The sequence below is a fragment of the Diospyros lotus genome, chromosome 7 (genome assembly GCF_014633365.1).
Source record: "Diospyros lotus cultivar Yz01 chromosome 7, ASM1463336v1, whole genome shotgun sequence".
In the NCBI taxonomy this organism is placed as follows: Eukaryota; Viridiplantae; Streptophyta; class Magnoliopsida; order Ericales; family Ebenaceae; genus Diospyros; species Diospyros lotus.
Window position 1 is genome coordinate 26,898,839 of NC_068344.1, and position 27,401 is coordinate 26,926,239.

At 38.9% G+C, this 27,401-nt stretch overlaps 1 protein-coding gene across 1 annotated transcript in view; it reads left to right on the forward strand.

Moving 5' to 3' along the window:
- Window positions 1–27,401, forward strand: part of LOC127805989 (myosin-17-like) — a 35,184-nt gene that overhangs the window by 1,689 nt on the left and 6,094 nt on the right. Inside the window, exons 2-21 of the mRNA XM_052342908.1 lie at window positions 13,300–13,428; window positions 19,491–19,634; window positions 19,736–19,881; window positions 20,003–20,159; window positions 20,285–20,343; window positions 20,469–20,628; window positions 20,755–20,904; window positions 20,971–21,107; window positions 21,202–21,348; window positions 21,469–21,570; window positions 21,652–21,709; window positions 21,801–21,902; window positions 22,080–22,117; window positions 22,341–22,467; window positions 22,553–22,723; window positions 23,983–24,114; window positions 24,242–24,351; window positions 24,481–24,541; window positions 24,784–24,961; window positions 27,125–27,330. Of these exons, the coding sequence (XP_052198868.1) occupies window positions 13,300–13,428; window positions 19,491–19,634; window positions 19,736–19,881; window positions 20,003–20,159; window positions 20,285–20,343; window positions 20,469–20,628; window positions 20,755–20,904; window positions 20,971–21,107; window positions 21,202–21,348; window positions 21,469–21,570; window positions 21,652–21,709; window positions 21,801–21,902; window positions 22,080–22,117; window positions 22,341–22,467; window positions 22,553–22,723; window positions 23,983–24,114; window positions 24,242–24,351; window positions 24,481–24,541; window positions 24,784–24,961; window positions 27,125–27,330 (2,514 nt within the window). The remainder of the gene's footprint in view (window positions 1–13,299; window positions 13,429–19,490; window positions 19,635–19,735; window positions 19,882–20,002; window positions 20,160–20,284; window positions 20,344–20,468; window positions 20,629–20,754; window positions 20,905–20,970; window positions 21,108–21,201; window positions 21,349–21,468; window positions 21,571–21,651; window positions 21,710–21,800; window positions 21,903–22,079; window positions 22,118–22,340; window positions 22,468–22,552; window positions 22,724–23,982; window positions 24,115–24,241; window positions 24,352–24,480; window positions 24,542–24,783; window positions 24,962–27,124; window positions 27,331–27,401) is intronic.

A 27,401-nucleotide genomic window follows, 5' to 3' on the forward strand; every position in this document is an offset into this window, starting at 1 on the left:
CCCTAGTCGGTCGATCTCCCCATCCCTTGGATGGTTTGGAATGTTAAAATGCACTGCATGAGAATAGAATTCTTAGCATGGCATGTCATGGCAATTGCAATCACACAGTCATAATATCACCCACACATTTCATGAAGGGAGCCCCTTATCATAACATTCTGCCATTCACCGGCTGCTCCCTCTCCTAGGTTCAAGCCCTCCCATTATCCTTTGACACCATTCACACGACCTAAGGGTCTCCACCCTTGGCCAAACATTAGCAACAACCATTACAACACATTTATGGCTTGAACCTTCATTAACAACACATGTTTGACTCATACTTCCATGCAACATGCCCCCATTGTGCACACATATCATGAATACATGTCATTTTATGCATTAGGCTGCCATAAAATCATTTCATGCATAATACCAACATAGAATAACCGTGACCATGCTCTTACCTCAAGTTGAACCTTAGTTTCTTCAAACTTCTTTTAGCTTTCTAGCAGGACTTTCTTATTTCTCAGATCCCTTCTCACTTTCCAGAAGAAATTCCTTCAACTTTCTCACTCTAGCATTCCTTATGGAGATATTTTCACTTTGATGAAGGTATTTATAGGCCATGGAAGCAGCCTACTTTGCTGCTGATGTAGCTGAGTGCATGGCAGCTGCAGTGGCTACCAGATGGCTCTTGTTTGGTGGCATTTTCCTGCAGAGACAGCCAGCAACTGCCACCCTCTTGTCTTTCTTGTTTCGACCTAGCCCTAGATGCAAGCCTTTCTTGTAGGAAGACACCTCACCTGTATGCTTTAGCAATTCAGCCGCCTCATATGTTTCTAAAGCCTTCTACAGATTCCCTATAGCTGGAACTTCACTAATCCTTGCTTAATTAACCATAATCTCCTTAATTAAGTTCTTAATCCAACTTCCTCAATTCTTAACCAAAATTACTAATTTCCATATCGTTGGAATCCTCTTTTTATGCCTAATAACATATTAAAAATGCAGATACTTATCTCTTAATTTAGTCCCCCAAAACTGATTTTAAATTCAGCTGCTTACCTGACGTTTTTCACCTACTTGGCCGCTACCTTACAGACTTTGTTTCAGCAAATGTCTGTCAGGACCCTAGTCCTAACTACAGATTTTCTTGAAGATAGAATTGAAAGAGTAGGAGCAATAGAGAGATTTTTTATTTTTTTTTGGGGGGGGGGGGGGGGGGGGGATCAGACAGAATAAGAGGGAAAATTGAGAGGAATTAAGGAGAAATAGATAGAAAGTAAGGAGAAACAGAGAGAATCCGAGAGAAAGGGAGAATTGTTGAGAAAAGGAAGATCTTTAATTCATAACAACATAATGATACTTGGCCATGTGGTTATAGCTTTATATATAGCTATCCACAATTTCTACAAGGCAGTTACCACTCATCCGCTACAAGTAACTGCTCCTAAATCACTCCATAACCTCCTAAATCATTCCATAATCGAGAATTACAATAATAACCAACTCTTTCTGCAAAATAAGATAATATGCTGCAAAAATAAAAAAAATAAAATAACTAGCTGGTGGTGACATTCTCACCCCCTTATAAGATTTCTTGTCCTCAAGAAATCTCAACATCTGGCCTCCTTCTTCATTCAATTTCTGAAACATCTTTCCCTTCTCCTCCTATCCCTTCATCCAATCCTTCCATATACAGTAATTGTCTTTTGCAGTGGTGGCTTGGACTGAATTTTTCACCACATTTGTAGCACAACCCTAGCTATTGTCTCTGATCCATAAAAAGGGATTTGACTGAAGTATTAACTCTAGGATTCAATCCTGTTGTTGTAGTACTTGAATTTCCTTCCGATTGTTGGCCTGTTGAAGGTTGAATTTCCACTAGGATCTGCTGTCTTTTGAGAAGTGCTTCCAAAGCCATTTCTTGTAATCTTGCCTTCTCGGCAGCCTGCTTGACCGTTGTAAGCTGCATCATCTTAACAATTGGCCTTAATTCATCATTTAATCCGCTGATAACGCTAGAAACAAAATAATGCTCAGTCAAGGCAAGATGTGCATTCATCATTAAAGACCTTAATTCTTCAAAACGAACTTGGTATTCTATCATTGATCCTTCCTGCTTCAACTTATTAAACTTCTCAATTATATTTGTCATAGATTTCTTGCCAAATCTAATACAAAAGTCGTCCAGAAATTCTGCCCAATTAGTCTCAACCCTCACTTTATCCCAAACTTGAAACCATGCATTAGCCATGTCATTGAAGTAGATTGTGGCAAGGTTTATTTTCTGATTTTCCGCCATGATGTAATATTGTAAAAATCTTTCACACCTCCTAACCCACCACCTTGGTTTAACACCTTCAAACATAGGGATTTCCAGCCTAGGCATAGGTGTGTGTTGGTGATTTTGATAAAATTTTCTTACCTGGACTGCCTGATCTAGTTCAGGTCTTTCTTCAACTTCCTGCGATGTTGAAGCGAATGCCTGCTCTTGTCAAGATCGGCTTTGAAGTGGCTCTTGGAGGAAAGCCCTTTAGCAGGTTGGCCTGAGGCATCTTAGAAAACATCTTCAGAAGTCCATCCAACCTCTGGCTGACGTTAGCAACTTTTTTTTCCAATGATACACAACATCTCTTGTGGCAGTCTTATCTTCTTGGCGATGTCCCTTTTGTTCTTGTGTTTGCCACAAACCCAACTCCATGGCATCCAACCTAGCCTCCACCTGCTTCGTGCTCTGAACAACGACAGTAACTGCTTCTAGTAACTCAGTAACTGTTTCCAGTAACTCAGTAACTGCCTTTGAACTACTTCTAAAAATCGATAACCGCCTCTGATCTTCTTCCAGAAATCAGCTTGTCTTGCTTGCTTTCAAAAGTTTGGTCGGAAACATGTAAATCTAGCCAAGCATCGTACTGCTTTGATACCAATTTGTTAGGACCCTAGTCCTAACTACAGATTTTCTTGAAGATAGAATTGAAAGAGTAGGAGAAATAGAGAGAAATGGGGGAGGATCAGACAAAATAAGAGGGAAATCAAGAGAGATAAATGAGAAATAGATAGAAAGTAGGCAGAAACAGAGAGAATTCGAGAGAGAGAAAGGGAGAATTGCAGAGAAAAGGAAGATCTTTACTTCACAGTTTCTACAACGGAGTTACCACTCCTCCACTACAAGTAGCTGCTCCTAAATCACTCCATAACCTCCTAAATCATTTCACAATCGAGAATTATAGTAATAACCAACTTCTTCTGCAAAATAAGATAATATGCTGCAAAAATAAAAAAATAAAAATAACTAGCTAGTCGTGACAATGTCTAAGAATAATTCCTCACTTTTTAAAGTGTCATGTTGGTACCCTTTTCCTATGTTTATTAAACTTTGGGGTGCCATAGTAGTTTTGCACATATAGCAACTCTCCAACTTATCCATTCTTAAGGCTTTTCTTGTAGCAAATTTCTTTCCATTTTGTAGCTTGAGATCCTTGGGGGCTTGTGAATTGCAGGCTAAAATTGGGAGTTTTCACTTGCATTCACGTTGAGTGGGTATTTGTTGACGTGAGAAGATTCAAGAGAACGGAAAACATGCTTCTAGAATGCTAAAGCTTCTAGAAAGTTTCTCAATCTTGTTTGGATAGTTTCCTAATCTCAAATTAGGATACTTTCCGAATGTGTTTATTGTAATCTTTCCAAAAGCTGTAAATATCCAACCCTATAACGAGGGCTACATGTGAATAAACTTTTAACGCGTTCCGTTCAATTTCACATGTTATTAGAGCCCTGCTTCTGAGATCATTCTGGCCTTCATTGCTTTTCATCATTTTTTTGTTCGTCTCTTTCTGGCGACCATGGGTGCCCTCAGGTCCTTCCTATTGTTTTGCCTTAATTGCGCTATATTACTCCATCTACTTCTCCAATCATGTTTGAAATCTCTGAGATTACTCTAGCTATGACTTAAGGAGAGGCTAACACGGTTGATACTCCAATTGGGGGGGGGGGGGGGGGGGGGGTTGCCTACTGGTGATCTACCTGGGATGCATCAATCTTACCGATTAGATGGATGGAATTACCTACAATGGGCTTAAGGACTTTCCTAAAAGGGAGAGGAAAACTACATCACTTAATAGCTCCAGGCCCCAAGGCATTAGATCTCGAGTTCCCAACTTGGGATATAGAAGACTCCATGATCATGTCATGGTTGTGGAATGATATGCAGCCTGAGGTTAGTAAAAATTACATGTTTTTGTCTACTGTTAGAGCAATATAGGAGACAATTAGGTGTACGTACTCTAAAGTCTAGGATGCTTAAGTTATTTTTGAGATTAAGATGAAATTGAGTAGCACTAAACCCTTAACAGTCACTGAGTATTATATTAAGATGAATGGGTATTGGCTGGAAATTCACCACTACCAAGACATTAAAATGGTATGTGCTAGAGATGCAACCACCCTCAATTCTATTATTAAGAGAGATAGAATTGTGGAGTTCTTGGCTAGACTCAACATCAAATATGACCAAGTTAGAGTTCAAGTCCATGGAAGAGAGAAGCTTCCATCTCTCAATGAGGTTTTTTCTGTTGTCCAAACTGAGGAGAATAGGAGAATAGCAATGCTAGGGGAAACTAAGTCTGTAGGATCAATCATGTTGACTAATAGAGGAGAAGGATCAAGGTTCAATCCACAACAAGCAAGGACTGATGGGCAATTTAAGTCCCAAGGGAAGGAAGGTTTATGGTGCTCCTACTATAAAAAGCCTAAACATACTCGAGAAAACTGCTTTAAGTTGTATGGGAAGGAGGCTGTGTTACAGAAATTGAGGGGGATTGAGAAACACACCCTCTAAGAATCAGGCCTATCTTACCAACAAGCAAGAAGAGATTGTGGAAAGGATAGACTCAGTGACTAAACCAGAGCTTAACCAACTGAATGCTGATGAAATCAGCAAACTCAAGGTGTTCCTGAAAACCATTGAGGATGGATTATGCTCAATTGTCTAACAAGGTAACTAGCTAGGTAATAACTTTAATTCTAATTCTTTAACAGTCTCAAAAACCAATAAGGGTGACATATGGATTCTAGACTCAGGAGCTACATACCACATGTCCTATAATCCCACTATTTTTGACATCGATAAGCCTTTTGAAACCCCTAAACAGATTATCATTGCCAATGGGACATCTATTCCTATAAAAGGTCAGGGTAGGGTTACTCTTAGCCCTAATCGTCCCGTCAAACAAGTTTTACATGTCCTTAACTTGTCAACCAACTTGATTTTTGGCCATTAACTTACTAGGGATCTCAATTGTCGTAGTATTTTTCCCCCTCACACTTGTGAATTTTAGAAAATGGACCCAGGGAGGATGATTGGTGTTGTTGAGGAGAGGAATGGGGTGTATGTTCTAAAGAAGAAGACCTTGTTGCCTAATAGAACTCATCCCAAGCTTGCCTGCACATCTCAGTCTCATTCAACCCATATTGACATCTAGCTTCATCACTATCGTCTAAGGCATCCTAATACCTTGCATTGTAATGTATGTGAAATTTCAAAACGTCATCGAGTTTCCTATCCTATCAGTAATAAAAGGTCTTCTCACCCTTTTGCATTAATTCACTCTGATGTTTGGGGGCCATCTAGGATTCCTAATTGTTCTGGGGTTAGATGATTCATCTTTTTTTATAGATGATTGTACTAGAATGACTTGGGTATTCCTTCTAAAGAATAAGGTTGCTGTTAGTACTGTTTTGCCTCACTTTTATTCAATGATCTTAACTTAATTTAACACTCCCATTCAAAAATTTAGGACTAATAATGCAAATGATTATTTTAATTAGCACTTGCATCAATTTTTCCAGCAAAAGGGGGTTGTCCACGAGTCATCTTGCATCAACAGTCGACAACAAAATGGAGTAGCTGAGCAGAAGATGAGACACCTCCTAAATGTCACTAGAACTCTCCTTCATCATCATAATGTTCCTAAAAATTTCTAGGGAGAGGCAGCCCTCATTGCAGCCTGCCTAATCAATAGGGCGCCATCTAAAATTCTCGATTATCAAAGTCATTGTCATGACCCAAGGAACAATAGAAGGTCATCATTGTAATAGGGTTGCAATAGTTTGTTAGGATATTTTTCTCTTTTTGTCTTTTTCCTTTTGTCTTGTAGCTTAGGTGGTTGGAGAGTTTTGTGTGGTAGCTAAATGAGGCTATATATATATTGCCTAAGCTATAGGAAGTAGGCATGATGAAAATGAATTGAAAACTCTATTTCTCTCTCTTTCTCTTTTTCTCGATGATCTCCTCCCTTATCTCTTGCTTTTCTCTCCCTCCCAACTGATTTCTCCCCCAAGTTCTTCTCTTAATATTCTCGATCTTCCTCTCATACCCTAGCTCATCCCCAAGATTCATGACAAATTGGTATCAGAGCCGTACCATCCTCGGCTGTGATTTTGTTGCGGCTTCGATTTGAGGGCGAATCCGATTGGGGCTCAGCGGTGTGCTGCTTATCTAGATCGAAAGGTGATTCCGACCAGAGCCAACTGTTCCTCGGTTGTAAATTCAATCGTTCTTGTAAGTGAGTTGGCCAATTTTTGTCGGCCGTAATTTTCGTCGCCGATTCATAGCGGAGCTAGCGACCTCTGTTAATCGCAACAGAACTGACGGTCTGGGCAGCTGAACAGAGGTGGGTTGACCGGCGGGCACACCGGAGGCGACGCGAATGGACGGTCATTCATGAGAGGTGATAGTCTGTCGAAGGTGACGCGGGCCAACAGGCGCTCGTGACTGTAGCGGATGAAGAGTGCGGACGTCTTGAGGCGATTTCGAGTCCATCAGAGGTTGACGCAGACAACCAGGAGGTCGTGACTGGGAAGGGGTGAGGCGGTTTGGTTGGGCGACTGGAGGTTGATACGGACGGCCAAGAGATCGTGATTGTTTCAGGAGTTCCGAGCGATCGTGATTGTGCAGTGGGTTTCTGGTGAGTTTGGGCGAGGAAGTGGGTGTCGCGTCCATTGTCAAATTACAATCGGTGATTGGGCAGAGCCAGGGGAAGGAAGCTTTGATGCATCACGGGCTGGGCTGTCATTGGCAAGAAGTTTGTGATTGGTAGCAATCGTGACTTGAGCGAATAGACAGTGAAGCTTCCGACCGGTGCATTGCTGGTGCTGCGACTAACTTGCCATAAGCTAAAGCGGATTCAAGTCCAGGCGATTGTGAACTGGACTGCGTCACAGAGAGGGATGACTTGTAGGAGGCTGATTAAATCTTCGGCCATTGAATTGGATCTGGACAAATCTAGGTAGAATCGCTTAAATTTCGAAGCAACTTGAAGCAGTGCAGGAGACGGGTGATTTTTGGAAAATTGATTCTGATGCCTGGGATGATAGATGGCTGTCGTAGCACTGAGGTTTGGAGTTCGAGAGGTAGACTTCATCAGCAAGTTAACCAGGTGAATTCTGATCCGTTTAGACTATTATCGGCCGACATGGTTAATTTCCAAGCGATAGAACAACCCTCGGTTTGGACGTGTGAATTTGGGAGGCGAAGCAAGGTGGACAGAGTTCTAGTTTCTTGGCATGTGGCTAGTTTCACCTGTGAAAGTTCTGCCAAGATAGATTATATACACGTGAGGCTGTGGGAGACTCAATTGCAATAGAAGAATGTTGCATCTTCAGTGGGGTGTCCTGTTCGGGAAGCTAGGGGAGGCAGTTCACACATGAGGCAATTAGAGCCTCGATGGCAGCAGGAGAAGGCTGCATTTTGAGTTGGCAACAACAAGAATCATGATCATTTTATCCAGAAGAATCAAGCAAAGGAAAGGTAGAATAAGGAGCCTAGCCGAATTGACAAAAAACCCAATAGCGGGATACATGAAGCGTGCAAGGAATTCGGACGTATGTTATACGAACAATTCCAGGAGTTGAATTCTTCGAGGATTATCATGGGAGTCTTAACAAAGGGGACTTTCTTAAAATGGAGTAGTTGAAAATGAGTACATTGATGTAGGCTTAGGAATTGACAAGGAAGATGGCTGTAACAACAATGCTGGCAGCAACATCAGGGGCTTGGTCCTGGGTGTTTGGACAAAAGAAGCATTAAAGGAACACACCGATCCCCTTGGAAAAGAAGTTCTTAATAAGGATGTTCCAAATGATAATCATGGAAGTCCTAAACTAGAGCTGAATGGTGCAGCCAGTTGGATGATAGGGATAACAGGAGGCAACAAGGAGTTTTTGGAATTGGAGAGGAATTCTCCTGTTGATTATCAAAGGCAAGTCGGCAATTTGCCAGTGCTGCATTTCCAGGATGTTGTTGGAAGTTTTGCAGTAAAATATGGCAGTGGGTTGGATGGAAATGAAATCACGACAGCTAGGAATACGTGCTTACCTATGGAATTTCTAGGGCAACTTAGGCTTGGTATTGATCTTGGGCACTTAAGAACAAAGAAGAAGAAGAGGCCTAGAAGGAGAAAGAAAGGAAGGAAGATAAATCAGCCAGAAAAGGTGGGAATTGGATGAAGCAATGGCTACTTGCTGCAAGTTCTTGAGAACAAGAACTCTCTCAGGAAGGGGGGAATTGTCATGACCCAAGGAACAATAGAAGGGTATCATTGTAATAGGGTTGCAATAGTTTATTAGGATATTTTTCTCTTTTTGTCTTTTCCCTTTTGTCTTGTAGCTTAGGTGGCTGGAGAGCTTTGTTTGGTAGCTAAATGAGGCTATATATATATTGCCTTAGCTATAGGAAGTAGGCATGATGAAAATGAATTGAAAACTCTATTTCTCTCTCTTTTTCTCTCTTTCTCGATGATCTCCTCCCTTATCTCTTGCTGTTCTCTCCCTCCCAACTGATTTCTCCCCCAAGTTCTTCTCTTAATATTCTCGATCTTCCTCTCATACCCTAGCTCATCCCCAAGGTTCATGACAGTCCTTTCCATTGTCATTGTCTTTCTTCTCATTTTCCTAACATCAGCATGCATAATCCCCTTCGTCTTAGAGTTTTTGGCTGTGTAGCCTTTGTTCACATCCCAAAATGCGATCGAGACAAGCTGGACCCTAGGGCTTTTACATGCATCTTCCTTCACTGCTCTTCTACCCATAAAAGCTACAAATGCCATCATCCTTCTACTAGGGAATTTTTGGTTTCAATGGATGTGACCTTTGTTGAGTCTCAATCCTTTTTTGGTCCTCCTAACCTTGGTCTCTGGGGGAGAATCACTTGATTGGTGACCAAGGCTAAGCTCTTCCTAGCCTGGACTTAATCCCTCTCAAGACATTAGAACCAACTACATCTACAGACCCTGTTGCATCTACTGGTTAAAACCTTCTCTCTGATAATGATCATCACTTAGCTGTTCCAAGTGATCACCACAGCCCTAATCAAGTGGCTAAACAGAGGCTTCATCCTAGTAAGGTTCAAAGGCTCCCCTTTTGTGTACCACAAAAAACAACAGCCTATTTCTAACCCTCAGCAAGGATCAACATCTGATCCCCAGCCAGGCACTAAAATGGTTTGTTCCCCTAATCCTGTTCATTCTTTCTCTACTGATTTGGATGTCCCTATTACCATTAGAAGAGGAGTTAGAAGATGCATTCAGCATCCCCTAGCCAACTATCTTTCTTATCACAGGTTGTCCAAAAGGCATAAAAGCTTCCTGACTTCCCTAAACACCATTGTCATTCCTAAATTGGTGGATGAGGCCTTAAAGGATCAGAAATGGAAGCTAGCCATGCAGGAGGGAAAGAGAGCGTTAAAGAAGAATAACACATGGGATCTGATGCCTAAGCCAAAGGGAGTGGTTCCAGTGGGCTGCAGATAGATTTTCAACTTAAAATACAATGCAGATGGATCTTTGGAAAGGTACAAGGCCCGATTGGTGGCCAAGGGCTACACCCAAACATATGAGATTGACTACTTCGAGACTTCTGCTCCGGTAGCCAAGATGACTACTGTAAGGATTCTCTTATCCCTAGTAGCTCACTATGGATGACAATTATAACAACTAGATATGAAGAATGCATTTCTTCATGGTGATTTAGAAGAAGAGGTATTCATGGAGCAACCACTAGGATTCAAGGAAGGAAAAGCATATGAAATGTGTAGACTAAAAAAGGTCCTGTATGGTCTCAAGCAATCACTAAGAGCCTAGTTTGATAGGTTCTCCAAAGCCATGAAGCTTATGGAATACCAGCATAGTAGGGGGGATCACACTCTCTTTTTTAAGCACTCAATGAAGGGAAAGATACCTTCTTTGGAGTAAGCCACTTCAAAGAAGGTATCTTTCTATCCCAACACAAGTATATATTGGACCTCTTAAAGGAAATAGGTTTGTTGGGAGGAAAAGGAGTGTGCACTCTAGTGGAACCTAATGCTAAATTAGAGGAAGACACCAGTAGTCCACTAGTGGACAAAGGGAGGTATTAGAGGCTAGTAGGATGGTTGATTTACTTGTCGCATACTAGGCCGGATATTGCCTATACAGTGAGCTTAGTAAGTCAATTTATGCATTGTCCTATTGAGAATTATATGCAAGCTGTAAGAAGAATATTGTGTTACTTGGAAACATCCCCATGCAAAGGAATTATGTTCAAAGCAAGTGGTACTTGAGATATATAAGGCTATACAGATGCAGATTATGTCAGGTCACTAGTGGATAGGAGGTTTACTATTGTGTATTGCATGTTTTTAGGTGGGAATTTGGTCTCTTGGCGAAGTAAGAAGCAAAGTATAGTGGCAAGATCAATTGCTGAAGCCGAATTTAGGGCTATGGCACTCGGCCTATGTGAATTGCTATGGCTAAGGATTTTGCTAGTAGATTTGAAGATAACTGTTAATGAGCCAATTAGGTTATTCTGTGATAACCAATCAGCCTTAAGCATTGCCCATAATCTTGTACAACATGATAGGACTAAGCACATTGAGATTGACCAGAATTTTATAAAGGAAAAGCTTGAGAAAGGTATAATTCAAATACCCTATGTTCCATCCGAGAAACAGGTGGCTGACCTTCTAACAAAAGGATTGGCAACTAGAAGATTTGAGCAAGCTAAGAATGATGGATATTCATTCACTAGCTTGAGGGGGTGAGAAAATTCAGGAGAAAGGAAAGCAGCCAGCTGTGACTGCTTCTAGAATGCTAAAGCTTTTAGAAAGTTTCTAAATCTTGTTTGGATAGTTTCCTAATCTCAAATTAGGATACTTTCCTAATGTGTTTTAGGATATTTTCCAAATGTGTTTATTGTAATCTTTCCAAAAGCTGTAAATATCCACCCCTATAACTAGGGCTGCATGTGAATAAACTTTTAACACTTTCCGTTCAATTTCACAGTATCAATGCTTTAACTAGCCATTTAGAGAGAGCCACTAAAAGACAATAAGATTTTATTTTTTGTTTTTTTCACATAGGCATCTCCATGGGAGCCAACTCTCCTGCCTAGTGGCAGTTACATCTTCATAGAAAGCAAGCCTGCCAAAGGCTATGCCAACTTGGCAGGGATTGTGGCCAATTCACTTTCTTTTTTCTTGACTGTCAAGAAAGATGTGGTAATTGTCACTCGATACTGTCATGTTAGTCAAGCACATTGCTTGAAAACACCAAGGTTGGCATGCTAAACACCCTGCCTCTAAGCCTATAAAGAGAATCTTTCACCTTATTGAAAATAGATCTTATGCTTATGCAATAGATATATCAATTCCCATTCTTTTCATCTTGGCTCTCATCTTTGTGATGGTCAATCGCCCTTACCTCTAGCCTTTCATCATTCCTAAGACCTTCGAGCACAAAAATCCCCTGACACAGCAGTTTGAATATTCTACCCTCTCTTGTGTGGCTGTCTTGGTCTCTCCTGTCCCTCCCTGAGAGGATCATACTCTATGAACTGTTTTAACTTCCTACATTTGCTCACCAGCTCAAGTCTCTGACATAAGTGTCCTCGCAGTAGACACCTGCAGCTGTATTAGCACAATACAAGAAAATTAAAATTGGTGCTTAAGTTATTTTAAGCATATTTGAATGAAAATTATATAGGAGACTTAGTTTTAGGAAATAATAACTGGGGACAGGGGGAACGGAACTGAATTGACCTTTGAAAGAAGAAAATGAGCATATTGGGAGGGTGAATAGATGATGTGTGATAGGCCACCGGTGTACCGGACCTACCAAAGACCAGCATGCATGAAGGTTAGAATAGAGAATTAACATATGCAGGTTGTTACAACCAGCATGTGTATGGGGGGGTAGTTTTGTAATCCGTATGCGGAGGGAATAATCTTGCATGTGCAAGGGAATTCGGTTAGAGAGGGGCAGATGAGAGGTATAAATAGCTGAGAAGAAGAGGGAGAGGGGGGCTGGTTTTTGATAGAAGAATTGGGAGAGTTAAGGGCCTCTCGAATGCCCTGGATTGTGCTTGTTCTTGACCGAAAGCTTGGATAGCCATTGTTAATTGATTACAGTTTGGATTTTCTAGCTGGGTTCTTATCAATGTGCTCACAATAAGTTTGGATATAGGGAAACATGTTTGTATGAAGTAGTGTTTGAACTGCACTTCGTATGGATGAAGAAAATGAGTATAGTGAAAGGTTCAAGAGTAGATGGCTTGCCATTGAAGTTTGGATACAGGGAAAGATGCTTTCATAAATTAGTGTTTGCAACTGAACTTTGTATGGAAGAAAGAGCATACAGAGAGGTTTGATTAGATTATATACCTTTTTAAGTTTGGAACTAGGAGATACAGGTATGTTGTCGTTTAGACCTTAATAAAAATTAAACTAACGTTGCATTTAATAGAGGGATTTTAAATTTTGTCATTTCAAATCCTTCTATTTATTGAGTTTTGGACTCAAATTCAGGGTGGATTTGGACTTAAATCAAATGCTTCCAACAATTATGAAACTAAACATTGGATTTGGAATTTCAATTTCCAAATGACAAATGGCAGCGTCAAATGACCCTATCCAAATGCAATCTAAGAATATTTTACAGATGGAATAAAAGTTTCTTTGCTCTTAATATTGGAATTGCAGAGATATTAAAGCTTTTCAATCTTTTTTGGTCTTATTATAAATGTGAATTGTTTCACCTGAACCAAATTGAGTTGTCATGTTTGCTGAATTGAACCTGACAATCGGTTTAATCTGGTTTTGTTTAACTAGTAGCCAACTGATGGTTTTGTTCATCTCTCTCTCTCTCTCTCCCCCCCCCCCCCCCCCTCTCTCTCTCTCTCTCATGCACGTGTGCATGCGCACACACACACACCCCCCCCATTTATGAAACAAATTATTATCATTTATTGTTTTCTTCACATGTCTATTGCATTTATTGTTTTCAGGCAGCACCAGTTAATATAATTGTTGGTTCACATGTATGGGTGGAGGATTCAGTCTTGGCATGGATTGATGGTGAAGTTATTAAAATAAACAGTCAAGGGGTCCATGTTCATCTTACAAATGGTAAAACGGTGAGTGCAACTGGTTCGGTTTATGGCTTTTTGTTCATAGCCCACTATGGGCTTTACAATGTTTAGATTCTGCCTATTTATGCTTTTATTTCCACCAGTATTTTACTACTTGAAATGAAATTGTAACTATTTAAATACTTAAGCTGCTATGAGCATTTTATTAAAGCAGAAACAAGTGCATTTTATGTTGTTCTCAAGTAGTTATAGAATATCATAATGTTACCATTTTCTGCTAATTTCATACTTTGAAAGTTGTATTCATAGTTCGTCTTACTTCACAGCCAATCAGCTTATCCATTATAAAAGAAAATTCTAGAAATACACTCACAATAACTGCAATTGTAAGAAGTTGCTCCTTGTATGATGAAAATTTTTGTAACAATTTGGTAATATAAGTTTTTACTCAAGGTTGCTGTTATCTTCTGTGTGGACACAACTTTCTATCCATCTGTGTTATTTTGTTCTTTTTTTATACCAATGACTTGGCAATCTATAGGATTAGAGTTAAAATGATCATTTAGCTCCTCCTTAGATAGATAGTTAATTTTATCTTTTATATTATCATTTTTACTCTCAACACATTCTCTCACATGTGGTTAGACTTTACTGCATAACTGGTCTAAACACGTGTAACAATTTAATTATTGAGTCAACAGTTAGGACCTTTGCCTTTTGTTATACCATGTTAAATTGTTAATCACAATTTTATCTAAAAGTTTAAACTATTAAATAGAGGGTTAATCTTATCTTTTGTATTATCATTTTTTATTCTCAACAGAATCAAAGGTCTATAGCAGCTCAATAAGAGTCATCATATATCCACAACGGGGACTTGAAGAGGAATAAGGATTTTAAACTTTAATGTTTGACAGCATATTTAGTATTTTGATTTATAATATTTTGCTTAGGTTTTTGAGTTATATTTGGTTTACTTTTAGATTGTTACCTTTTAGTTAGGTTTATTGTTTATTATAGTTAAGTTAATAATGTTAGGATTGGATTTCAGCCTATAATTAGGCGTATGATGTATTCGGAAAATTAACGCCATACTGAATTCAAGTGATTATGTGCTTATCCCTGATTACTCTCTCCCTCCCTCTCTCTCTTTGCTTTCTTAAGTTTCTTCTTCTATTTCTTTGTTTTCTGTCTGTTCCTCACCAAATTTGGTATCAGACCAAACCTTGACCCTAAGCTGCAATTAGTTTCGACATTACGTTCATCAGTTTTCAGAGCACTGAGGATTTCCAGCAGAAGACACAAGCTATTTTGGAAGTCTTTGCTGCTCTGAACCCAACTTCAGTTAGTCAAAAACAATCACATTCAACCAGTGCAGCAGAAATCAACCATCTTCTTTGTCAACCCAATCGCAGCAATCGTCAACATATAGAAATAAAAAAGCACAACGAACATCATCATTAACCACCACCATCAACAGAGCATACAAAAATCAGTAGGACGATGACAAATGGTCCTCTTTGCCATCTCTGTGAAATCAACTGCTTGACTTTTCAAAGGTGTTTAAGGTAGAGTCTGATGCATCTAGTATAGGCACAAGAATAGAGGTACTCTGCCTTTAAGAAGGAATTTTATGCCATATTGCAAGTTTTGCACCATTGGTGGCACTATTTTTGTTACGCTAAGTATTTGTTCCCTTAATTCCCCAAAAAAGTTGACAATGAGGCTTTTTGTTACCTTGATTCCCCAAAAAAAGTTGACAATGAGGCTTTTTGTTACCTTACTTCCCAAAAAAAGTTGAACCATAGATATGCTTGTTTGATTGCCATATTCTTACAAGCCTATTCTTTTATCTTGAAACATAAGTTAACTGTTGAGAACAAATAATTGATGCCCTTTGTAGACACATATCTTATTGTCTACTTTGAGTGTTATGTTACATGTTTTGAGAGGCTCAATGAAGATCAAGTTCTGCCTTAATTTTGCAGAGATTTTTTAATCTTGTAGGGAGGGCAATTTAACACATTTAATGGTTTTAACCTTCTAGATGGATATCTTTTTAGGATTAATAGACTTTGCATGGAATAAATCTCGCTAAAAGATTTTAAGTTTAGGAGATTTATGGGAGTGGCTTGATGAAGATCATGGAAACAAATATTTTAGGAAATAATATTTTAGACATAAAAATAGAAATTAATATTGTTTTATTAGTTTATTTATTTTTTAATTTATTTCCTAGTTTCTTTTGATTTCTTTTATTTCCTAGAATCCTAATTAGATTGAGATTTTCTTTATAATCTTAATCAGATTGGATCAAGGAATCTTAGTTAGAATAGAATTTTATCTATTAGTTGTCTATAAATAATCCTTTAGTGAAGTATTGTTGGTGAGACTTTGATAAATAATATTGATTAATGATATTTGATTTGAGTAATCGAGATTACTCTTGTTTTTTTGAGTCAAGTTCTGCATCAATTGGTATGGTAGAACAGGTTAACATTGTGAAGTGTGTACTAATTGAGAGTGTCCATGATGATAAATGGGAACACATAAGTATTTTTTTAGACATGCATTAGGAGTAGTGAGAGAACTTGCATACTAGTTATTGATGGGGGTAGTATCATGAATGTGGTTTCTAAGTCTACAATTACTCGACTCATTCCGAAGGTAGAACCAAATCCTAAACCATTTAAAGTTGTATGGGTAAATGACACAACTTTGCCAGTCACCAAGAGATGCCTTATTCCTATTCAACTGGGTGATTACAAGATGAAATTTTCTGTGATGTTTTTCCTATGGATGTTGCCCATATCCTTTTAAGTTGCCCTTGGCTTTATGACATGAGTGTAGTTCATTATGGGTGAGAAAATATTTGTCTTTAACTATAAGGGTAAGAAAATCGCATTGATCCTCGTTAAACCTTTTTGTAGAGACACTAGGACCAAGCCCAAGCAAGCACAACCAGTTCCCTAGTGAAAAGCAAATCCATTTTATAGGTCCTAAGGCATTTGAAAAAGATTGTCAAGAAAGTGGATACGGGTTAGCCATCATAGCTAAAGAGTCCATTTTGAGTTCCTTTGAGAGTTTGGAGTTTCCATCTAGTATGATGAAATTGTTGGAAGAATTTTTTGATATCATGCCCAATGAGCTCCCTAGTGACCTACCACCTGAGGGATATCCAACATGCCATTGATCTAGTTCTTATGTCTCAATTACCTAAATTGCCCCATTATAGAATGAACCCAAATTAGTGAGCTGAATTGAATAGACAAGTGGAAGACCTTTAGATGAAAAGATTTGTTCAACATAGCCTTAACCCTTGTACCATACTTGCCCTTTTAACCCCAAAGAAAGATGAATCTTGGAGAGAGTATGGATAGTAGAACCATTAATAAAATCACCGATTCACCATCAAGTACAAAGTTTCCATCTCGAGATTGGAAGATATGTTGGATATGTTGGTTGGTTCTAGTTGGTTTTTCAAGATAGACTTGCATAGTGGGTATCATCAGATTCATATCTAGCCTGGAGATGAATGGAAAATTGCCTTGAAGACCCAGGATGGACTTTATGAATGATTTGTTTGTCACGTGCCTGCAGTTATAAGGGCAGGGGGAATAATGGTATGATGTTCAAAAAGTAGGGACCTTGTTGTAATAACCTAATAGTAGGCAGTTACATTACTTTTGAATTTGGGGCTGCCATTGGCGCCCTTTTTCAGCGATGTATCAGTATATAGCTCTAATCTCGCTCCAAGTGAGGCATCGATCAATATAAAACAAAATTCAATTTTTCTGCCTCATCTTCTTCTCTCCCAAATCCCTCTCTCTCTCTCCCCCCTCTCAATTCTCTAATTTCTCCACCCCAAGCTTCCTTAATTCTCCCAATCCCAGAGGAGAATTCCATTGTCAAAACCAAAGTTTAACAAACTGATATTAGAGCACGATTTAGGGCAACAATTACGAACACGATCTTATTCTCCATGGCTGATGGAATGAGAATGAAGCAGATGGAATCGTAGCTGCAATAAGTTACAGCAACGGTGGTGGATATGCAAATTCGGATGGGAACGCTGGAGTTATTGGTGGAATCAGTGGTGGAAAGGAGGATAGAGGAAGTGATGGAAAGATGGTGCGAGGAGAGTCACGATCAACACAATCGGTTGCAAGACCAAATGCGCGAGCAAAACCAACAGCTGCGAGATCAGATGCAATGGTTCATGGTGATGTTAACCAACCAGATCCTGGTAAGGCTTTCTCTCGAATTCCCTCCTAGAGAGTGATTTGAGCTAATCCTCCTCTGGCATGGGACGACCCATCGATCCAAGGGATTGTTGGAGTTTGAGATAGATCCACCACTGGTAGGAAAAAATAATGTGGAAAGAAGGCAGGGAGCTTTGGCTGTTCTTAATCAGCTCGGATTCCCAATGCCAAAAATGGAGATCTTGGTATTTGATGGCCAAAACCCAATGTGGTGGGTGAGGCGTTGTGGGCGTATGTTTAGCTTATATAATGTGGACGAATAGCAGAAGGTCACCTTGGCCGCTGCTTACCTGAATGATGCCAGGATGCCTAGTTTCAAGGGTGGAGTCGGGTGAAGGAGAGTTGCCTATGGGCCGAATTTGTAGAGGATTTATGTGAATGTTTCAGAGATTGGATGTTGTAGAGGAATTCAACAAGCTTAAGCAGGAGGGGACAGTGCAGTCTTATTAGTTAAAATTTGAAGAGCTCAAATTGCATAAGCAGGAGGGGATAGTGCATATGTTACTAATATACCATCTGACTTGGGTTTAGCCCAACATTTATATTGAGGACCTTATTTTATTCAAAGGCTAAGCTACTACCCGAAATGATCCTTTCGTTAACCCATATACAAACTCAATCCAGAGACCATTGCTCAATTGCCTTTGCCCTTTAGAGGGATAAAATTGATGTTATTGTAGATAAACATATTGTATTGCCCAGAATGAAGAGGTTCAATGGTTCCTTAATTATTTGGTGGATCACCCCCGAATTTGTATGGCATGTGGATTACTAGAGAGGAATTATAGTAGATTGATTGAAATTTATTTTCTACAAAGTTATCAGGATCTTTAGCTAGTAGACACCAGATTCAGGCCACCACTTACGTGGGTATACAGTAGGTGATTGATTGATTAAAAACTGATAGAATTTGATGATGAGTATTTTTCAATAAGGGGAGAATTGATATGAATAAAGGAAGGGGAGACTATTCATCGAGCAATGGACCCTCTTTCAGTTTCTCTTCTTCCGCATCTCTCTGTTATCATTGGACCCTCAGTACAGCATCACTTCCTCCCTCTGCAGGACTATTCTTCTAAGGTTTGAGGCCCTAGAAAGATGTGGTTTGCATTTTCTTATGAAATAATTCTGAGGACTTGTTTGCTCTTAGTATATGTATATTGCTGTATGAGGGCAGTTTGTTTCACCTTTGCCCATAAATTCGTTTGCCTGTGTGGATATGAAACGGGTTTGTGGTAGTCTCTCGTGTAAAAACTGGAAATGCAGATAGTGCAGATGCAAAATGGATAACGGACTGACTGGTAACTTCATCCTTTGCAGTTTTGGTTTACGTTGTTCCTTCCTCATGATTTCATTGTTTTTTTTTAATTATTTTGGGAAATGGTTGGTTGTGCGGGTGGTAGGCAGCATATGCAGCTCCATTTGGAAATTGCTGATGGCACTCTAGCCATGCCAAAAGCAGGATGCTGAGGAATGTAATGTCATGTTGAACAGAACGTGATTTGCCAGAGATAGATCCACTAGATTTCTCGCTTAGTCGTTGGGGAATTCCCTACTGCTCCTATCCCTTCTCCATATAGAAGTAATTGGCATTCCTGATAAATGATCTTGCCTTAATATATCTATCCATTTTTGGTTATAACTACTTCAGATGGAATGAAAAAAATTTGTAGTTAGTGAGGTAGAGGAAGACTTAGAAAAACATGGTGGAAAACTCTTAGGCATGACTTGAGTTGTAATAACTAATAGAAGGTATGATCATAGATAAGCCCCGAGCCATTTCTTTCCATGAATTTTATTTCATAGTTATTAAATGAATCTCACTGAATGGATAATTTATTGCAGGTTGTCACAGACATCACAAAGGTGTTTCCAAAGGATACAGAAGCTCCTCCTGGAGGTGTTGATGACATGACAAAGCTTTCATATTTGCATGAACCTGGAGTTCTGCAAAATTTAGCTACCAGATATGAACTTAATGAGATTTATGTGAGATTTTCACTTTAACTTTGATAATGTTTTGCAAGTAGATAGCAAGGATTAAACTAAAAGATCAGCTCATATTATTATTTCTCCTATCTTTCTCACAGACATATACTGGCAATATTTTGATTGCAATAAACCCATTTCAAAGATTGCCTCATCTGTATGATACTCACATGATGGAGCAATATAAAGGAGCAGCTTTTGGGGAACTTAGTCCGCATGTTTTTGCAGTTGCAGATGTTGCGTACAGGTAACCTTAATCCTTTTTATTACCAGTGCTTTGGGTAGTGACTAGAGAGCTAGATTTCATAGTGGAATTAAGGTTTGATAATTTGTTGACTGGGAGGTATAATGTTCCATTTGTTAAATAGGGCAATGATTAATGAGGCAAAGAGCAACTCTATTTTGGTGAGTGGAGAAAGTGGTGCTGGAAAAACAGAGACGACAAAGATGCTTATGAGATACCTTGCACATCTGGGTGGTAGGTCTGGAGTTGAAGGGCGGACAGTTGAACAACAAGTTCTGGAAGTAAGATTGAAGCTTCCTTCTTGTGACTTACACTTAAATATTGTAAATTTGTCTTTATATCTTCTCACAAGATCCAAATGGGTTGGAATTGGTGCCTGATTTGGTGTTGGTAATAAATGTTACAGTCCAACCCAGTTCTTGAAGCATTTGGCAATGCTAAGACAGTTAGGAACAACAACTCAAGGTGGGTACTTGTCATTGAACTTTTATAATATAATTCCAATATATGAATTAGTTAAATCGTGCTTGTGTTTATGATCTTCTTCGAAGGCACTTCTAATTTACATTGATCATGGCCGTGCAATGTAGTCGTTTTGGTAAATTTGTTGAGATACAATTTGACAAGAATGGGAGGATATCTGGGGCTGCTATTCGAACTTATCTGCTAGAGAGGTCCCGTGTTTGCCAGATTTCGGATCCTGAAAGGAACTACCATTGCTTTTATCTTCTTTGTGCAGCACCTTCTGAGGTATATTTGTTCTTTTTTGTTTTAGTTGTGCCTTATTGGTGTCAAAACTTTTGCCTCAAGATATTAAACACAGAAGATGCAGGCATATAAAAGGAAACATCTGATATTTGCCTTACAATTTCTCAGGTCCGAGAGAAGTACAAGTTGGGAAATCCTCTATCTTTTCATTACTTAAATCAGTCCAACTGTTATGAACTTGATGGAGTAAATGATGCCCATGAATATCTTGCAACCAGAAGGGCTATGGATATAGTTGGAATTAGTGAGGAAGAGCAGGTTAGTCTTTAAGTTATTGGGATATCTTGTTTTCTTATGTTTCTAACAACAAATAGAATCTTGCAGGAGGCAATTTTTAGAGTGGTGGCAGCAATTCTTCATCTTGGTAACATTGAATTTGCGAAGGGGAAGGAGATAGACTCTTCAGTCATTAAGGATGAGAAATCTAGGTTTCATCTTAATATGACTGCTGAACTGCTGAAGTAACTCTTCCTTCTCATTTGAATTTGAAATGCATTTTAACATCTAAAGGCTGTTTTTTAACTTGAGCATCAATTAACCAATGTCATGTTACAGGTGTGATGCCAAGAGTTTAGAAGATGCACTGATTAAGCGTGTCATGGTGACGCCTGAGGAAGTTATTACGAGAACTCTTGATCCTGTTGCTGCTCTGGGTAGCAGGGATGCTTTAGCCAAAACCATATATTCTCGCTTATTTGACTGGTAAGGAGATTCAATACTGAAGCCTGTGTGCTAACTACATGTCAAGAACACAAATGTATAATCTGTAACATTTCTGATTTGTTATTTAGGTTCTTACAAGTTATTCTCTTTCACTCATAGGATTGTGGAGAAAATAAATCGTTCAATTGGGCAGGACCCAAACTCGAAATCAATAATTGGTGTTCTTGACATATATGGGTTTGAAAGTTTTAAGCACAATAGGTAAGATTTTCTACACAGATTCTTTTCTGAAGCCATGTATACCTTGTATGCATGATACTGACATACTCCCATGCACGATAGCTTTGAACAGTTCTGCATCAATTTTACAAATGAAAAGCTGCAACAACACTTCAACCAGGTTAGCTTTTTGGTTGCATGAGTTTCTACCCAGTGTTTTGGCTACCTTATCTGGGCTTGCTTAAGTAAAATAATGGTATTGCATGTTGCAGCATGTGTTCAAGATGGAACAAGAAGAGTATACAAAAGAAGAAATTAATTGGAGCTATATTGAGTTTGTTGATAACCAAGATGTGCTTGATCTGATTGAGAAGGTTTTCCTAGATGCTTGTTGAGTTCTTTTTCATTTATATGAGGAATCTGTGTGACTAAAATTTTGCCTTGTCATACTTCTTGTACTAGCATGACAAATTTGATCATTTTGATGCATATCTTTTATTCACATGTATCTCATTTTGGATTATGGACCTGACAAATTTAATCTTGTGCAGAAACCTGGTGGAATAATAGCACTACTAGATGAAGCCTGGTATGCAGTTGATTTCTGACATTTCTTGACCCATAATTTATTCTAGATCTTATGAATTTCATGTTACTTTGTTTTTCTGGGATTTGTAACTCCTATATTTTTGTAGATATTTTATATTTCTGCTGTTTTGTATGGATGGATTAACTGCCTAGAACTATTCTATGCACTTGTTGTATTTTCACTCCCTATTGGGTGGACAATACTTATCTAAATGCTCTTGCAGCATGTTTCCCAAGGCGACTCATGAAACATTTGCTCAGAAACTGTACCAGACATTTGCAAAGAACAAGCGCTTTACTAAGCCTAAGCTTTCTCGAACTAGTTTCACCATCTCTCACTATGCAGGAGAGGTAAACACTTGTTAACCATGCATTAGGTTCATCTTTCTGGATGTTATTTGCTGTTATTTTGCTAAAATATGCCTCTATTTTCCAGGTCATTTATCAAGCTGATTTGTTTCTGGACAAAAACAAGGATTATGTTGTGGCAGAACATCAAGATCTGTTGACAGCATCCAAGTGCTCTTTTGTGGCTGGTCTATTCCCTGCACTTCCAGAGGAATCGTCAAAGTCATCCAAGTTCTCTTCGATTGGTTCTCGTTTTAAGGTATTATTAACCTGTTGTCATTTTGGTTTTCCTCTTCCAGATGAGGTGCACTGCTTCTAAATTTAGTAGTGTATTTGTTTGCTGAAGTTATAAACTCTATAATGACCGTGATAAAAGAAAGAACATATGCTCTTGCTCATATGTTTCCATGCTTGACAAAGAAAATAATCTTGAGTTCTTTAATTGTTATGTTCTACAATAGTTGCCTGATAAACCTAGATGTCAAGACTTCAGATTTAGAGCTCCAAGGCAATTGAAGTAGCACATTCTTTCCCTATTCAAACTGACAAGGCTAGATAAGTAGGATAAAGTTCAGGTCCTGTCTGGAAAAATATTAATGTTGGCTGTTGCAAATATGGTTTGTTGGTTTGTTAATCCTTTAAGCCACAGGACCTCTTCCAGTTGTTAGATATATGCTTGTACACAGAAAATCATGAATTCAACATATTATATGCTACTTATTGATATCTCAGTTAAATTGTAACTAAAACACTGTATAGAAAGAAAAAAATCCTGTTCCTTTTTATCATTACAAGTCCAAAGCCATTTTGACATAGTCATACCTTTATGATGTCTCTGTGAAATCTAAATTTATATAATCTGCATTTTTGTTCATAACTTTGCAGAGTTACCATATATGGAAGTGGTCTGTTTTCTCATCCAGATCTCAGTTGTTACTTTTTGATTTTTTTTCCCAAGTTGTAAATCAATTGTCACTGCATCTGTGACAAATTGTTTGATTTAAATACATGGTCAGACTGCTTGATTTATATTTCAATGAAATGCTAGTCATCTATGGCAGGTAATTTTGTCGCTTGAGATGAGACTTCTTGTCTTTCACTAAGATTTCTTGTAATGTTCCAGACTTGAGACCCTAAACTTCTTTGAGGTCTTATTGCAACATGAAGACCCTTTTCTTTCTTTCGAAGATCTTTTTATTTTTTATTGATATGCTTTTCTGAGAAGACCTTTATGAGTAGCTAGAGCCTTGGTTCCTGAGAAATCTCTGGTCAGGATTGCCTTTAATTTCAATTGACATAGATTCACAGAAGTGAACTGATTTAGTTTAGTGTTGTCAATTGACATAGATTCACAGAAGTGAACTGATTTAGTCTAGTGTTGTCAATTTCCTCTAATGGTAATTTGATATGTGCTGTTACATGCTTGCTAGTGCTTAGGCTATTATGAATGCAGGTATGTACCATTAAATTAATGGGTTCGAGTGTATTCTGATGGATAAGTGGTATTTCCAATTGCAGCTGCAACTTCAATCTTTAATGGAGACCTTGAGTTCAACGGAACCTCACTATATCAGATGTGTGAAACCTAACAACGTCCTCAGGCCTGCTATTTTTGAAAACATCAATGTGATCCAACAATTGCGTTGTGGTGTAAGTACATAGCGGGCAACCTTGATACCTCATGTTGTACCTCACGCAATTACCCAACCTATAAAAATGATACCTCATGGTTCATTTTGCTATGAATCACATGATTGTCCATTATTTCATGATATAGGGTGTTCTTGAGGCAATTAGGATTAGCTGTGCTGGATACCCCACTAGACGAACCTTTTATGAGTTTCTCCTCCGTTTTGGTGTTCTTGCTCCTGACGTTTTGGAGGGAAAGTAAGTTTCACTCATTTAGTCTTGTTTTCTTGAGTTTACCTCAAGGATATGTGTATGATTTCAGAATGTTGTAAAGCTAAATATTATTTTAATTGATAACATATTTTCTTTATTCCTTCATTTCTGCAGCTATGATGACAAAGTTGCATGCCAGATGATTCTTGATAAAATGGGGTTGAAAGGCTATCAGGTAACCCTGTCATTGTTTTGAATCTCTTGTCCTGTTAAGGCTATGCTCAAAGCTTCATCAATGTTCTGTAACCTCCAAGAAGTTGTAGAATTCTTGGTTCATATTTAAAATGCTTCTTTTTGTTTGTTTGTTTTAGTTTATACTTCTTTCTCCTGCCTACTAAATTGTCTATTTGAACCATTTATCCTGATGGAGTCTTAAGACCTTTTACCCTGTATAGCTCAATGAATTTGATTTGGCAGATAGGCAAGGCAAAGGTCTTCCTGCGGGCTGGTCAGATGGCCGAGTTGGATGCCAGAAGGGCAGAGGTTCTTGGCAATGCGGCTAAAAAGATCCAAAGGCAAATTCGTACTTACATTGCTCGCAAGGAGTTCATTTTGTTACGCGAGGCTGCTATTCAGTTGCAGTCATGTTGGCGAGGTAATTTATCATTCATTATATGTTATACCTTGTTGTGGTTTGTCTTTAGTTTTTCATTGAATGTGCATTGTAAATTTGAGATAATTGTATCATTGTTGGTCAGAGAGGTTTTTGTACAATTTTTCAGTGCTTTCTATGGGTTTTCAAATCGACGATGTAGAAATTCCTTGGAAAAAATATTTTAGATGTATAGTAATTTGGAAGTATGAATGGATAAGCACGGTTGGTTTGCATTGTTGGTCAGAGAGGTTTATGGTTTGCTTTCTATGGTTGGTTTGCATATATAACTTAAATTCATATGGACAGATCATTTCTTTCTATATTTATTGGCTGTGTAGTGGGTAAGGAATGGAGGATGGCTTGTCCTATGGCAAAGGGTAACATGACAGGAAATAGCTCTTCCTCTGCCCATAGAACCCCTCAACATGGATGAAATTGGGTTTTTATCCTAATTTTCTGTCACAACTGAGCTTTCTGGCAGTCTTGTGGATCAATTGTTATTTGGGGGGTTCAAGGTTTGGAGCTAGAGATGGTGAATGAGTTTGCCTAGACTCTATACTGGGTTCAGGTGAGGTATGAGGTTGATAGTGATTTGGGTAGGAAACTTTGGGATGCTTCTGTTAGTCTCTATACTAGTTGTTGCGAATAGACAACACGATCTTAGGGTATTCACAGAATACTTTCAATCTCAGATTAAAGACAGCGAAGACAGGAAGCTCGATATCTTAACATACACAAAATGAAACGAAAAACAGAAACGAATAATAACAAAGGGAGACAAGGATTTTTACCGTGGTTCACCCAAAATAGGGCTACGTCCACGTTGAGCTCTAGTGAGAAGAGCTCATTGTACTAAGTAAAGAATCGGAGATTACACCCTCATAAACCCTCACAATCTCTTTGTACAAACACTGGGTCGCTAACCAAAAATGCCCAATAATCACAAATACAGATTAAAGGCAGAACCTATCGAACCATAGAACAAAATAATCTATACATTGCATTTACAAAGAACGGTATGAAGGAACCTACTAGAGAAAACCCTAGCCCGAAGCCAAGCAGAAAAACCCTCTGGATGAATCTCTTTCTTTCCCCCCCCTTTCCTTTTCTTTCTTTTCGTCTCTTTTGTCTGACCGTTCACATCTCGAGGAGCGAGATTGAAAGCCACGATGGATGGCTGGGATTGCAGCTCATAAAGCATGGATGAGAGGCTGAGATCAAATCGTGCAAGTACGATGATTATTCCAACATAAATGGCAGTCGGGCAGGGAATGCGATCGGGTGAGAAAGGCAATCGGATGAAGGACAATCAGCAAGGACAATCAGGCGCCATCAAGGAGCAGCGGATGGTTGCCGCGTGTTTCCATCCAGCAGGTGCCACATGGCAATCTGTGGTTGCAGCACGCTGCCTTCCAATCTGCTAATTCCAACGACGTCGTTTGGTGCTTCACAACCATCACTAGTCTTCTCAGGGAGAGAACCAATAGATCTTTTCTTCAAAAAGTGTTGGAAAAAGTTGGAGCCTCACCTTGTTTGGTTTTTTGTATGGTCAGCGGCCTTTGAACTCCATTCTCACATGGGCAATCCGGGAAAAAGTATAAAATGCTTCCTTAGGTGCTGCATGTGTAGAAAGCTGCGGAATCTGTGGATCCTCTTTGTACCCATTATGAAGTTGTGGCCAATATGGAGCCTGTTCCTTCCTAGTTTTGGTATTCACTGAGCTTTTTTTGGTCCAGTTGTGTCTCTGTATGAAACTAGCCTGGCGGATGCAGAGTTTGTAATTTCAAGAAAAGTTGGATAATAGCCCCTTTGTCTGTGATATGCATATTTGGAATATAGATTTGGCATCTTTCTGTACGGCCTGTGTACAGAAGCAGCATTTCTCTTGGTTTCTTTTTTGTGATTAATTATTCTTTACTCATTGAGGGGGGGAGGGGGAGCTTCTATATGCATGATGTTACTTAATAGTTGCTGAAATATGGCATGTTAGTAGGCAACAATTTTTGACAGCGCACTTACAATAGCACTTGCTATTGTTGCCTGTGTCATAACTGTTTTTAATTTTGATACATATCATAACAAGTGTTTTCTTTTTTATTTCTTCCCTTTTTCTTCTTTTTTTTTTTTTTTGGGGGGGGGGGGGGGGGGGCAATAATTAATCAGCAATGCTGGCTTGCAAGATATATGTGCAATTGCGACAGCAAGCAGCGGCATTGAAGATCCAGAAGAATTTCCGAGGCTATATTGCTCGGAAATCCTACTTAACAGTTCGATCATCTGCTATCACACTGCAGACAGGCTTAAGGGCAATGACTGCTCGCAATGAGTTCAGATTCAGAAAGCAAACTAATGCTGCAATTATTATTCAGGTCCTATAGCCACGCTGTTATTATTTGTCAACTAGTTACTGTTATTATTCTGATTTTGAAAGTGGTACATG